At 45.7% G+C, this 12543-nt stretch overlaps 1 protein-coding gene across 1 annotated transcript in view; it reads right to left on the reverse strand.

Annotated features, from left to right (window-relative positions):
- RUVBL1 (RuvB like AAA ATPase 1) overlaps positions 1-12543 on the reverse strand; it is a 45773-nt gene that overhangs the window by 8910 nt on the left and 24320 nt on the right. The window contains exons 5-8 of the mRNA XM_003796192.2: positions 12018-12107; positions 11061-11210; positions 9291-9354; positions 7790-7988 (exon numbers count right to left, since the gene is read on the reverse strand). Coding sequence (XP_003796240.1) covers positions 7790-7988; positions 9291-9354; positions 11061-11210; positions 12018-12107 — 503 coding nt within the window. The remainder of the gene's footprint in view (positions 1-7789; positions 7989-9290; positions 9355-11060; positions 11211-12017; positions 12108-12543) is intronic.

Here is a 12543-nt window from a genome sequence, read left to right on the forward strand (position 1 = left end):
GACTCGCTTGAGCCCAGGAGTTAGAGGTTGCTGTGAGCAGTGAAGCCATGGCACTCTACCCAGGGGCTCAGCTTGAGGCTCTGTCTCAAAAAAAAGAAAAACATTTCAAAAGGAAGAATGAGATGACAACAAATAATTGTTAAATCTAATGTTAAAAAACCTTTTCCAAGTAAATAGGGAAATACAGACTAATACCAAATGCAAGTATTAACGTTAGAGAAAAGATTTTAGAAAAAAAAATCTTTTCAGTAACAAATATTTTTTTAAATTAAGAAAAATTATAATGATTAAATTCTGCCACGATTCAAATCTCACTGTCATGCTTGCAATCCTCATATTCAGCAAAATAACCGTTAAAACCATATTTAATTTTTAGTTATTTAATTTCATTTAGGCCATAGTAATTTTTGGAAAGTCTTACTTAGTAGTTGTTTTGGGAATTCTAAGGAAACTTTAAGATGATCTCAACTTTGCCATTTAAAACATCCCAAGACAAAAATATCCAAAATTCAGTAATACCCATAATAAATCATGATAGCAAATATAAAAGGTTTAAAGTAGAAAGGGTTAGAGAAAAATGAAGTATTCCCTAATCAAACTCCAAAGAACAGCATTTACAGAAAATGCATTAAGAAAATTTCTATAGTTTTGAGTCCATAAAACTAAAAATTTAAACAGAAAAGCTGCTGAGAACTACTGAGCACTTTTCAGAAATTAATGACAAAACATTTTTGAGATTCATCCAAGCTACGAATCTCAGGTACATAATTTCTCCTAGGAAATGTACCAGTGGTATTTTAAGCTTTGAGGCACAGAAAGATCTGTGCTACTACTGTTTGGGCCAGCTGAGCAGACCCCCTCCCCACAGCTCTGAAGTCAGGTGCTGACCACGGCAGGAGCGGTGGGATGGGCAATCACTGTTGAATAAGGTGGCCACACTATATCATAAAATTGCTAATAATAAGCTTAATAGTAATTATACTTTGTCTAAAATTACAAATTTAGTCTTGTATCCCAGAAGGTAATTCATGGCTTTGGCCTATGCCTACTACTGATTTTAACATTTTATCATTCAGCAATTGTCCAAATTACCGTGTTTCCCCGAAAATAAGTCCTACCCAAAAAATAAGCCTTAGCAGGATTTCTATGCCTTTGTTAAATATGAGCCCTACCCTGATAATAAGACCTAGTAATGGATACCCTGCATAGCCACGCCCTGCATTTCAGCACAGAGCGGTAAGGAAGACTGGAATACCTTTATCTGCCACAGCTCCTTTCTCTGAGCCCTTCACACTTGCGTGGGTACACGTGTGGTAACCGCGGTTGCAGGCATCCTATTGCACACGTGCCAACAGCTAGGGGTTCCAGAAGATGATGACTTAACTGTATTTGATGTACATGTAGATTGTTGTATTATACTTAATAAAAATAAGCCATCCCCTGAAAATAAGCCCTAGTGTGTCTTCTTGAGGAAAAATAAATATAAGATAGTGTCTTATTTTTGGGGAAACACAGTATCAGTAAGCCTCTTCCAGATTGACAATTTGGAGTTTTAAAGCCACAAGACCAATTCTCCTATGAATCCAGTGTGGTTTACCTTCAGGGACAAGGGAATTGTACTTCTGGAAATTTATCCTATAGATATCCCTACTGTGTGCAAGATGGTTGCCTAACTTAGGATTCAGAGTTTCTCCACCTTGACCCTGTTTACATTATGGACCACATGTTTCTTTCTACAGGCGGCTGTCCTGTGCATTACAGGGCACTCTGCAGCATCTCGCCACCCACTAGATGCCAGCAGCAGCTCTACGGCATGAAAAGTGAAAATGTCTCCAGATGTTGCTGAATGTCCCCAGGGGGGAAAAATGGCCCCTATTTGAGAATTACTACACAACTGATTCTTTATGTAATCCTATTGCTACAAGGACACAGATAACAAAAAGCTTTACTGCTGAGAGAGCATAGTAAACACCTCTCTGGGTAATGTGAAGGTAACTCACCTATGCCCACTTAACCTTGGCTAAGTGGGCACAATGTGAGTGCTACAGAGACAGCTATTTGACTTTTTTGGCAAGGCTGCCAACGCAATTCAGTGAAAAAGAACAGTCTTTTCAACAAGTGCTTCTGGGACAACTGGATATTCAAATACAGAATGAAGCAAACCAAGGTCTTCTTTACACCATATGTAAAGATCAACTCCAAATGGATTGTAAACCTACACCTAAGAGGTGAGACTATAAAACTCTACGGAGTTAGAGTAGGCAGAGGCTTCTTAGGTATGTGACTAAAAATACAAACAACAAAAGAAAAAAACAGATTCAGAATTTAAAAGACACTCTTAAGAAACTGAAAAGACAACCCAAAGAATAAGATAAAATATTTATAAATCTTATGTAAGGTCTAGGAGTGGTGCCTCACGCTTGTAATCCTAGCAATCTGGGAGGCCAAGGCAGGAGTTTCACTTAACGTCAAGAGTTTGAGACCAGTCTGAGCAACAACAAGATGCTATCTCTACAAAACATAAAAAAATTAGCCAGCTGTGGTGGCAAGCATCGTCGTAACCCAGCTACTCGGGAGGCCAAGGCAAGAGGACTGCCTAAGCCCAGGATCTGAGGTTATAGTGACCCATACTGATGTCACTGTACTATAGCCAGGAAGACAGAGCAAGACCCTGTCTCAAAAAAAAATCAGGCCAGGTGTGGTGGCTTGTGCCTGTAATCGAGCACTCTGGGAGGCCGAGGCAGGTGGATTACTTGAGTTTAGAGTTCAAGAGCGAGACCCCATCTCTAATAAAACAAAATAGCCCGGTGTTGTGGCGAGTGCCTATAGTCCCAGCTACTTGGGAGGCTAAGGCAAGAGGAACGCTTGTGCCCAAGAGTTTGAATCTGCTGTGAGCTATGACACCACAGCACTCTACTGAGGGTGACAAAAATAAAACTGTTATCTCAAAAAAAAAAAACATATATATGATAAAGATCTAGTATCCAGATATATAAAGAACTCATATAACTGAATAATGAAAAGACAAATGACCTGAATAAAAAAATGGGCAAAGGACATGAATAGATATTTCTGCAAAGACAATATACAAATGGCCAATAAGTCACGAAAAGATGACTTATACTCTTACATTAGGGAAATGTAAGTTAAAGCTACAATAAGATACCACTTCATACCCACTAACCCACTAGGATGTTTTAATCAAAAAGACAGACAAAAACAAGTGTTATCAAGAATATGGAGACACCAGACGCAGTGGCTCATGCCTGTAATCCTAGCACTCTGTGAGGCCAAGGCAGGTGGACTGCCCTGAGCTCACAGGTTTGAGACCAGCCTGAGCAAGAGCGAGACCCCCCACCTCTAAAAACAACCAGGTGTTGTGACAGGTGCCTGTAGTCCCAGCTACTTGGGAGGCTGAGGCAAAAGAATCACTTGAGCCCAAGAGTTGGAGGTTACTGTAAGCAATGACGGCACAGCACTCTACCGAGGGTAACAAAGTGAGACTCTTTCTCTATGGAGAAACCAGAACTCTCATACATTGTTGGTGAGACTGTAAAATGACATAGCAACTTTAGAAAACAGTCTGGTAGTTCCCTAAAAGGTTAAACATGCATAGCATGGATACCAGTCAGCCATAAAAAAGGAAGACTTAGGGCGATGCCTGTTGCTCAGTGAGTAGGGCACCAGCCCATGTACTGAGGGTGGCAGGTTCAAACCCAGCCCCAGCCAAACTGACAACAAAAAAATAGCCGGGCATTGTGGCGGGCACCTATAGTCCCACTACTCAGAAGGCTGAGGCAAGAGAATCTCCTAAGCCCAAGAGCTAGAGGTTGCTGTGAGCTGTGACGCTACAGCACTCTACCAAGGGTGACAAAGTGAGGCTCTGTCTCTAAAAAAAAAAAAAAATTTTTTAATAAAATAAATAAATAAAATAAAAAGAAGGAAGACTTAATGCCTTTTGCAACAATGTGAATGGAACTGGAGACCATTACCCTAAGTGAAGTACCTAAAGAATGGAAAAACAAACACTGCATGTACGCACTATGAAAGTTCAACTAACTGATGAGCAGAGAGGGAAGGAAAGCTCAGTGAAGACCAAGTGAGGAGGAGGACATGGGGAAACCTACCTAACAAGTACGGGGGACGGGCACACTTACAACCCTCACACCAGCATTACAAAAGCAATCCATGTAACCAAAAACATTTGTACCCCATAATACTTTGAAGTAAATTGACCCCGCAATTCCACTTCTAGGTATATACCCAAAAGAAGTAAGAAATTATGTCTACATACTATATTGTATACAAATGTTCACAGAACCGGTTTTTTATAATAGTTAAACAACCTAACTAACATTCATTGACTGATGAATGGGTAAGTAAAATGTGCTAAATATTCTATACAATGGAATTCTCCCCAACCAAAAACAGAAATCAGTACTATGTGCGCTATGTGACAAGGACGTACCATGAAAATATGCTGAGTGAAGAAGCCAGTCCCAAAAGACCAGATTCCACTGTGTTGCTCATCTGAAGTGTCCATGAAAGGTAAAGTTGATCACTGGTTGCCAAAGGCTAGCTACACAGAAGGTCACCTCCCTTCTGAGTCTGGAGATAATCTCGGCCGCCCACAGGGCTGTCGGGTGTCCCATGAGATGTGCCAGGTAGACAGCCCCGGACAGTTTCTAACACAGAAGAAGCCCTCGACTGATGCCACCTCCCTCTCCCTTCCCTTCCAGCTCTGGAGTTCAGATGTGGGACTGGGGATAAGAAGGCTCGGCAGCTCCTCTCTACGAGTGATGCTGATAGGTAGCACAGGAGATGGCTATTACTGTTGGCTATTATTTTTATCATTACTGTTTTGATATTATTATTACTACTAAAAGGAATTTCCTTCTAGGACTTAGTGCCAAAAACTGCAGCCTGGCAACAAGTCCTCAAACTCTAGGCAGCCCCTGATCCGATCTCCCAGGTTTTAGGCGGACTAGAACTTTGTCTCCACTGGGAAGGTTCCGAGATCAAAGCCACCTTCCTGTACACCTTTTCCTGGTGGAAATGAAAGACCTTGCTTCTGGAGGGGAGAGAGTTGCCAGGCTCTGCTGGCCACTGCCCAGCTGTGTTATCCACTGTGGCCTGTTAGCAGAGCTCACCAGCAGGGGGCACCATGTGTCCAAGTCTCAGCACTTCTACTCACTGAGCCAGCTGAAAAAAATTGGGCTGGACCAAGGCAAGGCAAGTCTATTCAGCCCAAGGTTGTACCACTGGAACGCCAGACTTACTGGGCACAAGGCCCACATGTATTTGGTCTCCAGACACTGCCCTGGTAGCTATGCTCCTCTTACCAGCAGCTGGCCTACCTGGCACAGGCTGCCTTTCTCTAAGACTACAGGAATCACATGTGACAGTCGTCTTGTTTAAACATTATGGGGTTTCAGAGTGGCCATAAGATGCTGCCATATGAACTTGAATCATGTACTTGAATCCTATTGCAAGAAACGGGGAACTGAAGCATGACCTATTGTTACATTGTAGTGCTCAGAGCACTTCAAGAATCCCTGGGGGGCCAACCCAGAGCTAGGTGTACAGCACCTAGTTTTAGACAACTGTTTTAGAGACAGGGTCCTACTATGTTGCCCAGGCTGCAGTGCAGAGGCTACTCATAGCTTCAATCATAACACACCATAGCTTTGAACTCCTAGTCTCAGGTGATCTTCCCGATCCAGCACACCTAGGATTACAGCACACACCAATGCATCCACTACTTCAACAATCTTACTGAGCAAAACTTCTCCATTAAGATGGAGCTGGAATCTTCAATATGGACACCATCATTTAGAGGTGAGTCTAGGCAAATCAGCAGTTTTGGTTTCAAACTCAGCTTGACTCCAGCTCTGTCCTAAGACATGGGCCATAGGGCATCTTTCAAACCCTCCACCTCTGCCATTCCAGCATGCAGCCTCGGGGCCTGCATGTTGCCCTGCTGCAGGCTTGAAAAGAGGCTCCTCACCACCCCACACACCTAGCACTGCAGAGACCAGGCCCTGATGTTCAAACAAAAAACAAAAGAGCTGAAAGTAGCTAGGTGCTATAACTCAATGCGCTGCCCCTGCACAGCAGGGGCAGCCTGATTCAAAATTCAGGGGCTAAACACAGTGGCTCATACCTGTAATCCTAGCACTCTGGGAGGCTTAAGCTCAGGAGTTCACCAGCCTCAGCAAGAGTGAGACCCTATGGGGAGCAGGCAGGGCCCCCAGCCTGGGAAATGCTCAGGGGTGACCCCCAATCACGCTCCTCCTCTAACAACATAGTCTCCACCTGCCCAAAGTCCCGTAGCCCATGCAGACTTTGCTCCTTATCAGCCAGCGCACAGTTTCTCCTCTTTAAGGTCGATCTCTAGATCTCTACGTTGTGTGCTAAGATCTCTACAACCTGGTTAAGATGCTGTATAAATGAAGCTGTTTCCACGGTTCAGGGCAGGCTGCAGCCATCGGCTGCACAGCCCTCCCGACGCAGTCCCACCTCTGGTTGCATGTGTCTCGGTCTCACGTGTGTCTCGGTCTCACGTGTGTCTCGGTCTCACGTGTGTCTCGGTCTCACGTGTGTCCCTCTTCTTCATCTCCCACCTTTCCACTCACGTCAACTCTCCCTCCTCACACTGGGTTGTGAGAGCTCCTTCTCTCACACAGGGACACAACAAGACCCCATCTCTGAAAATAGCCAGGCGTTATGGCTGGTACCTCTAGTCCCAGCTACTTGGGAGGCTGTGGCAAGAGGACCCCTTGAGCCCAGGAGTTTGAGGTTGCTGTGAGCTATGATGCCATAGCACTCTATCGAGGATGACAAAATGAGGCCCTGTCTCAAAAAAAAAACTTGGGCTGGTGCCATAGCTCAGTGGGTAGGGTGCCAGCCACGTTTGAACCCAGCGGCACCTGCTAAAACAAAAAAATAGCAGGGTGTTGTGGCAGGCGCCTGTAGTCCTAGCTACTTGGGGAGTCTGAGGCAAGAGAATCACTTGAGCCCAGAAGTGTGAGGTTGCTATGAGCTGTGATACCATGGCACTCTACCAAGGGTGACATAATGAGACTCTCAAAAAAAAAAGAAAAGAAGAACCTGAGAACAGTGACACTGGGCTTGAGAGATGGGATGGTGGCATATCCTCTAGGGCTCATGGCCCTTGAGAGTGCTTAGGAGAAAAGGGAACCCCAGGAAAGTCTCTCTAGCTCTGGGCCCAACTAGGGCTGAGCGCCTATGAGCATTCACCTGCCAGTTGTCAACACAGCTGCAGAAGCAGGCCTAGAGATGGGGAGGTACCAATGTGACTCAGAACGGGTTTGAGATGGAAAGAAACTATTGGGGTGTTACTGGCTCTGTTATATGTATCATGAAGAGCTGGATTCCGGTCCTGCCTTTCTGAGGCTAGACGAGGATGCTATTCAGTTTCCTCATTTGAAAAACGAAGCCAGGAATCCCCGCCAGAGCCCATATGAGACCAAAGCAGTTACGTACACAACGCCATCTACTGTCAACCCTCACCTCTGCATACTCCAACTAAGTCCAGACACCTCACAGGAGACCTTCACACTCAATGACAAGGCAGCTGCTGCCTTTGGTGACTGTGAGGAAATGAAGCTGAAGACAAGCCACTTTGGACATGTTTATCCTCAAAATCAACATGACCTCCCTTTATCCCCACCTGACTCATGATGTCACCGGTTTAGAGAAATCCTGAGGAACAAACGAGCTCAGGTGAAGTTGGGAAAACCTCATGGCTGGCAGGCAGCCACCCTACCTGATGACACAGTTACCACGGTTGGATGCAAAGATGACGATGGGGGCAATAGAAGATTCCAGAGCCCGGTGCAGGTAGGTGAAGCACTCGATGTCCAGCATGTGGACCTCATCAACAAACAGCACACCTGGGACCAGCTCAGCAATGCCCTGGTCGATGTACTTGTTCACCACCTTGTTAATCTCCCCTCGAAGTTTGTCTAGAAGGCAAGGATTGGGAAGCAAGATCAGCGCCAAGTCCAGGGAGACCATCACCCTTTCTCTTCTCCCCATGTGCAACTCAACCCAAACCCAAACTTGGAGCCGTTTTCTTCCTAGCTATGTGACCCCAGGCAGGACATGTCACACCCCAGGCTTCAGTGTCATTATCTGAACACACCTAGTCACACCTAAAGGTCACAAAATTGGCAGCCTGCCCTGAAGATGTGTTTGGTTAAATTTGTAAAAGGCTGTCTGTACCACAGTTCCTCAGGGGAACACTTTCATGGCAGGTACTTAGCACCCTACGACACCCCCAGCAGGCTATCCTCCACACACCCAATCTAGCTCCTGGTCTGACCCGGGAGGTACTGAGTTTGGGAGTCCTGGGTGAAGAAAGTTGGCATATGCAAATCTTCCTGCTCTATATTTGGTAAATGACCCTTTCTTTTGGTCTTGTACCACAATGCTTAGGTTAATTAACTTTCAATCAAGTGCCTGGACTAAGAATATAGTGCATTTAGAATCCTCTCTGAGCAAAAACCTGTAAGGAATAAACAGCTCTGAAGAAAGCCTCAGTCTCAGGGTTCCTAAATGGACAACTCATCCAAGGTCACGGAGCTCATTCTCCAAACCAGCTCCTGTGCCATCATCAGGAGGGCACTGCTCACAGACAGCAGCGAGGTCTGAGCAGCGTCTCCCACCGTAGCATCAGCAGGCTGTCCTAGGAGGGTGCAGGCATTAAAAGACAGCAACTGCTCTTGACAACTCTAATAGGAAAGGCACAGGTTGCTCCCCTGACTAAAACTTTAAAAATTGTTTAACATTTCAAAATGATAAAGCTATAGGTGTAATTAGAAAAGAGGGCTGAAGAAGTTAGGAAGAGAAGCAGGGAAAAATAAAGGCTCATGTAAAGTAGCACCGTGTCCTCTGCAGAGCTCTGCGGGGTGCCCAGGAAGCCAGGCAGGGTGGTCCATGGAGCTGCCCTGAGCTCTACAGGGGACAAGGGTGGCACTGCCGAGGCAGTGGAGTCAGGACCTGAGGGCCCTGCAGAGCTGGGACCTCAAAGGGACCAGAAACAGTGACTGCCATCGGGTCAGAGCAAACATAGTGTGCTATATGGCCGTCCAAACATGGCGAGAGACTGAGAATAGAGTCAAGTTCTAAACTCTAAGAAGGAACCCCATTCCAAGGCCCTACCTCAGATTGGGAGATGTACTCAGAGAAACCTGAAGAGTTTGTCAGAATTCTGCCTCCCCCCCGCCTCCACTGCTCCTTGATTGCAGGCCTTGCTGTTGTCTTACCTGTGATTTCTGTCTTCTTCGGCTTCATCAACTGGCCCATCATGGACAGGATGTCTTGTCCCCCCTGCATAAGGGAAGACTTATAGAATCAGTACTGCTTTTTAAGGGAGCTGCAAAAGTCCCCTGCATCCTCCCAGTCCTTCATGTTGACGCCATGTGGGGTTCTGAGGTGTAGATACTCTAACACACCTCCCCTGGAAAGTCTGAGAAACTTCTAAACATAGAGGAATCCTTAGAGGTTTCCCCTGACGTAAGAATCAAACAAAATCCTTTCACAAGAACTGTTAAGTTCTGCGGGGCCTGCCCCAGCCTCCTGCTCCAGCCCCATCTCCTTCTAACCCTTACGCTTCAGTTAGATGCACAGGACATGAGCCCTACCTGGGCACTCCCAAGCTCTTCTAGTACTCTACTCCATGCGCCAGGAATGCCCATCTCTTTCCTGGGAAGGTCCCAGTCATTTACATTCAGGTCAAATACTCCCTAGAGAGCAACTGACTCCAACTGGGCTCATGACCCCCTCCCAGTGGTCCTCTGGGGCCAAAAGGGTAAAGACACACACAGTTATGTTCCCAAGTCTCCACGTGTCATTAGATTTGGCCACAGGAGCCAAGTGCTTGACTGGAGCTATCAGTCTAGGGAGCTGGTCCCTCTGGAAGGGCTGACCGCGTAACAGGGTTACCACTCACCTGCACCCTCCAGCCAACTCCTATCAGGGCAGTAAGCAAGAGGAAGGGGCCAGTGGGGTTTTTTTGTCATTTATTCTGTATTTAGTAACCACTTTTTAATTACAAGGCCCTGAGGCACAAAGGTACTCATTAAATGAACAGCTAAAGGCAGCAAATGTTTGCTAAGGACTTACAACATTTGATCTTCAAATCAGCCCTGCCAGCTAGGAAGAAACTCAAAATCAAAGAACCCCAAATCACAAAAACCTGGAGACCCAAAGTGACAACATAACGAAACTGGTGAGGGATAGAGCAGCACAGTTCCCGACCTCCGACACCCAGTCCAGGACTCTGCTCAGGTCAAGGGTCCCAGAAAGATGATTTGGGGACAGCCATTCCACCTACCAAAGGGACCTGTGGGCCCAAAAGTCTTCAGCAATCTCTTAACCAAAGCTCCAAAAAGAACAAAAAACCCAAAGATCAAATTTTAAGACAGAAAGCCCATTATTCCCTGCTAGGGAAGAGGCTTCTCTTCTAAGATAAAGATGAAACCAAACTGAAAGACCACCAGCAGGGAATAGTTGTATTCTGTTTCTTTTAATCAGACATTTCCCAGAAATGTCATCAAGTGATAACATACTTGTCTACATTTTATTAGTCAAGGCATCTGCATGAGGAGCAGACAACAGCTCAAAGGTAAACACTGGGGGTTTGGCTCCCTGAAAGCCTGTAAAGGACACTTTAGAGGATTTTTTACAGGAATCCTGTAAAGCAGAACACCCCTGCTCTCCTGCCATTAACACCCGAAGAACCCCAGGCCTGAGCCCACTGCTGGAGAGAAGCCACAGAGGAAGCTGGCTAGCTCAGGGCCCAGGCTCGGCTGGGATACGAGACAATAGACATGAAATCATCTGTGACTGAACATTTGAATCAGAACAAAGGAGTCCCTTGCAGCTCATGTCCATGTTAATTGCTGAACATTACTGAAAAGAAAAAGCCGGCTGCCTCAAGAAGCAGCAGCAAGACTCTGACAATTCATTCCCAGAGCTTCAGTGCACATACAAAAGGGCTAGTGTGCCAGGTCACCCAGGCATCAAGGTAGTACCTGGGGCCGTGCGTTAGCCACATCCAAGTCATGCAAGGTCACATCCTGGATGATTTCTTTCTTTTTGTGCACATCCCCCTTTGGCAAGGGGACATACTCTTCGGCTTCAAGGTCGAATTCTGTGGCATAGGTATCGCACCTGCCCTGCCTCTGCAAAAAGAAACATGAGTGCCTGGTGAGTTCTCACTGCCAAGTCCCCAAATGGCAAAGTGCTAAGTGAGATAAAGGTCTCAGTTCCCAATCGTGGGCTCACAACCTACTTGACAAACTCCAAATATGCCCCACTCCCCGGCTGCCAAGAGAAGGAAGCTATCTGTTCATCGCTGGGCTCCAAAAACCTGGTTGAAAAACATCTGATACTTTCTCCAAATTTCTTCTCCCCCTCTCTTTCTTTTAACTGTATGCAATTCCCGATAAAGGGCAAATCCAGCAGATTAACTGGAGACGGAGGGAGCTGTTCAGACTCTTTTGTAGGTGGGTGATTTATTGTATGATATGAAGTATTATGCTCATCCATTAAACAGCCAGGAACACTGTACAGGACACTGAAAATCAGATATAAAAAGAATGCCAGCTAATGCAGCACTCCTTCCCACATGCATATATCTTGGGAAGAAAATACCAAAGAGATAAAGGAAGATTAAATACACTGCACATTTCAATTTGAAAATGACTAAGGTTGTTTTGGTTTCTCACCCTACACCCCCCTCTAAACAGGTTTTAGTATTTTTCTAACAGACTGTTTTAATCATGAGAAGGTTAAAGAAGGAAGATAAAGGGGAAGTGAACTTTATTATACATAAAGGGACAACTACTGACCTTTTAACAGCATCGTACAGACACCAGCCTCCCTCCCTGCATACCCCACACCCCCTAAGAAGGCAACTCCCTTGTCACCTCGGTCACCCAGGGCAAACACATCGGGACAACGCTTTGTCCAAGGATGGCATTACTCACCTTCACAGCCCCACTGTTGGCTTCAATGTAAATCACATCTCCAGCCTCTACTCGCTCTTTCTGCAAACTTTCAAAAATGCTGGGATCCAGCTAAAGGAAAAAAAGTGAATCAGAGAACTGAAATACATATTCTGCCTCTTTCTGACACCCCTAAGGTACCTTCCCATAAGAGATCTGAGGTACATAATAATTGCATGGAGAGAGCCCTGCGTGTGCATGACATGTGTGGATTAGGACGTGGGGAGCATGAATGTGTGAGTACAATGTGAGAGACTGACTGGATAGTGAGGGTTGAGCATACCAAAGAGAGAGCAGGAGGGCCAGGGAGACTCATGTCCATGTGACCAGCAAGAAAGCAGGGCACAGGGGACACTTAATCTCCTCCTTTCCTGGACTCCATAGCTTGTAAACAGGCAGCAGAGTTTTGTTTTTTTTTTTTTTTTTTTTTTTGAGTCAGAGTCTCAAGCTGTCCCCCTGGGTAGAGTGCCGTGGCATTACAGCTCACAGCAACCTCCAACTCCTGGGC

This window comes from Otolemur garnettii, unplaced genomic scaffold (assembly GCF_000181295.1).
Source record: "Otolemur garnettii isolate 467f Iridium unplaced genomic scaffold, OtoGar3 scaffold00101, whole genome shotgun sequence".
NCBI classification, from domain to species: domain Eukaryota; kingdom Metazoa; phylum Chordata; class Mammalia; order Primates; family Galagidae; genus Otolemur; species Otolemur garnettii.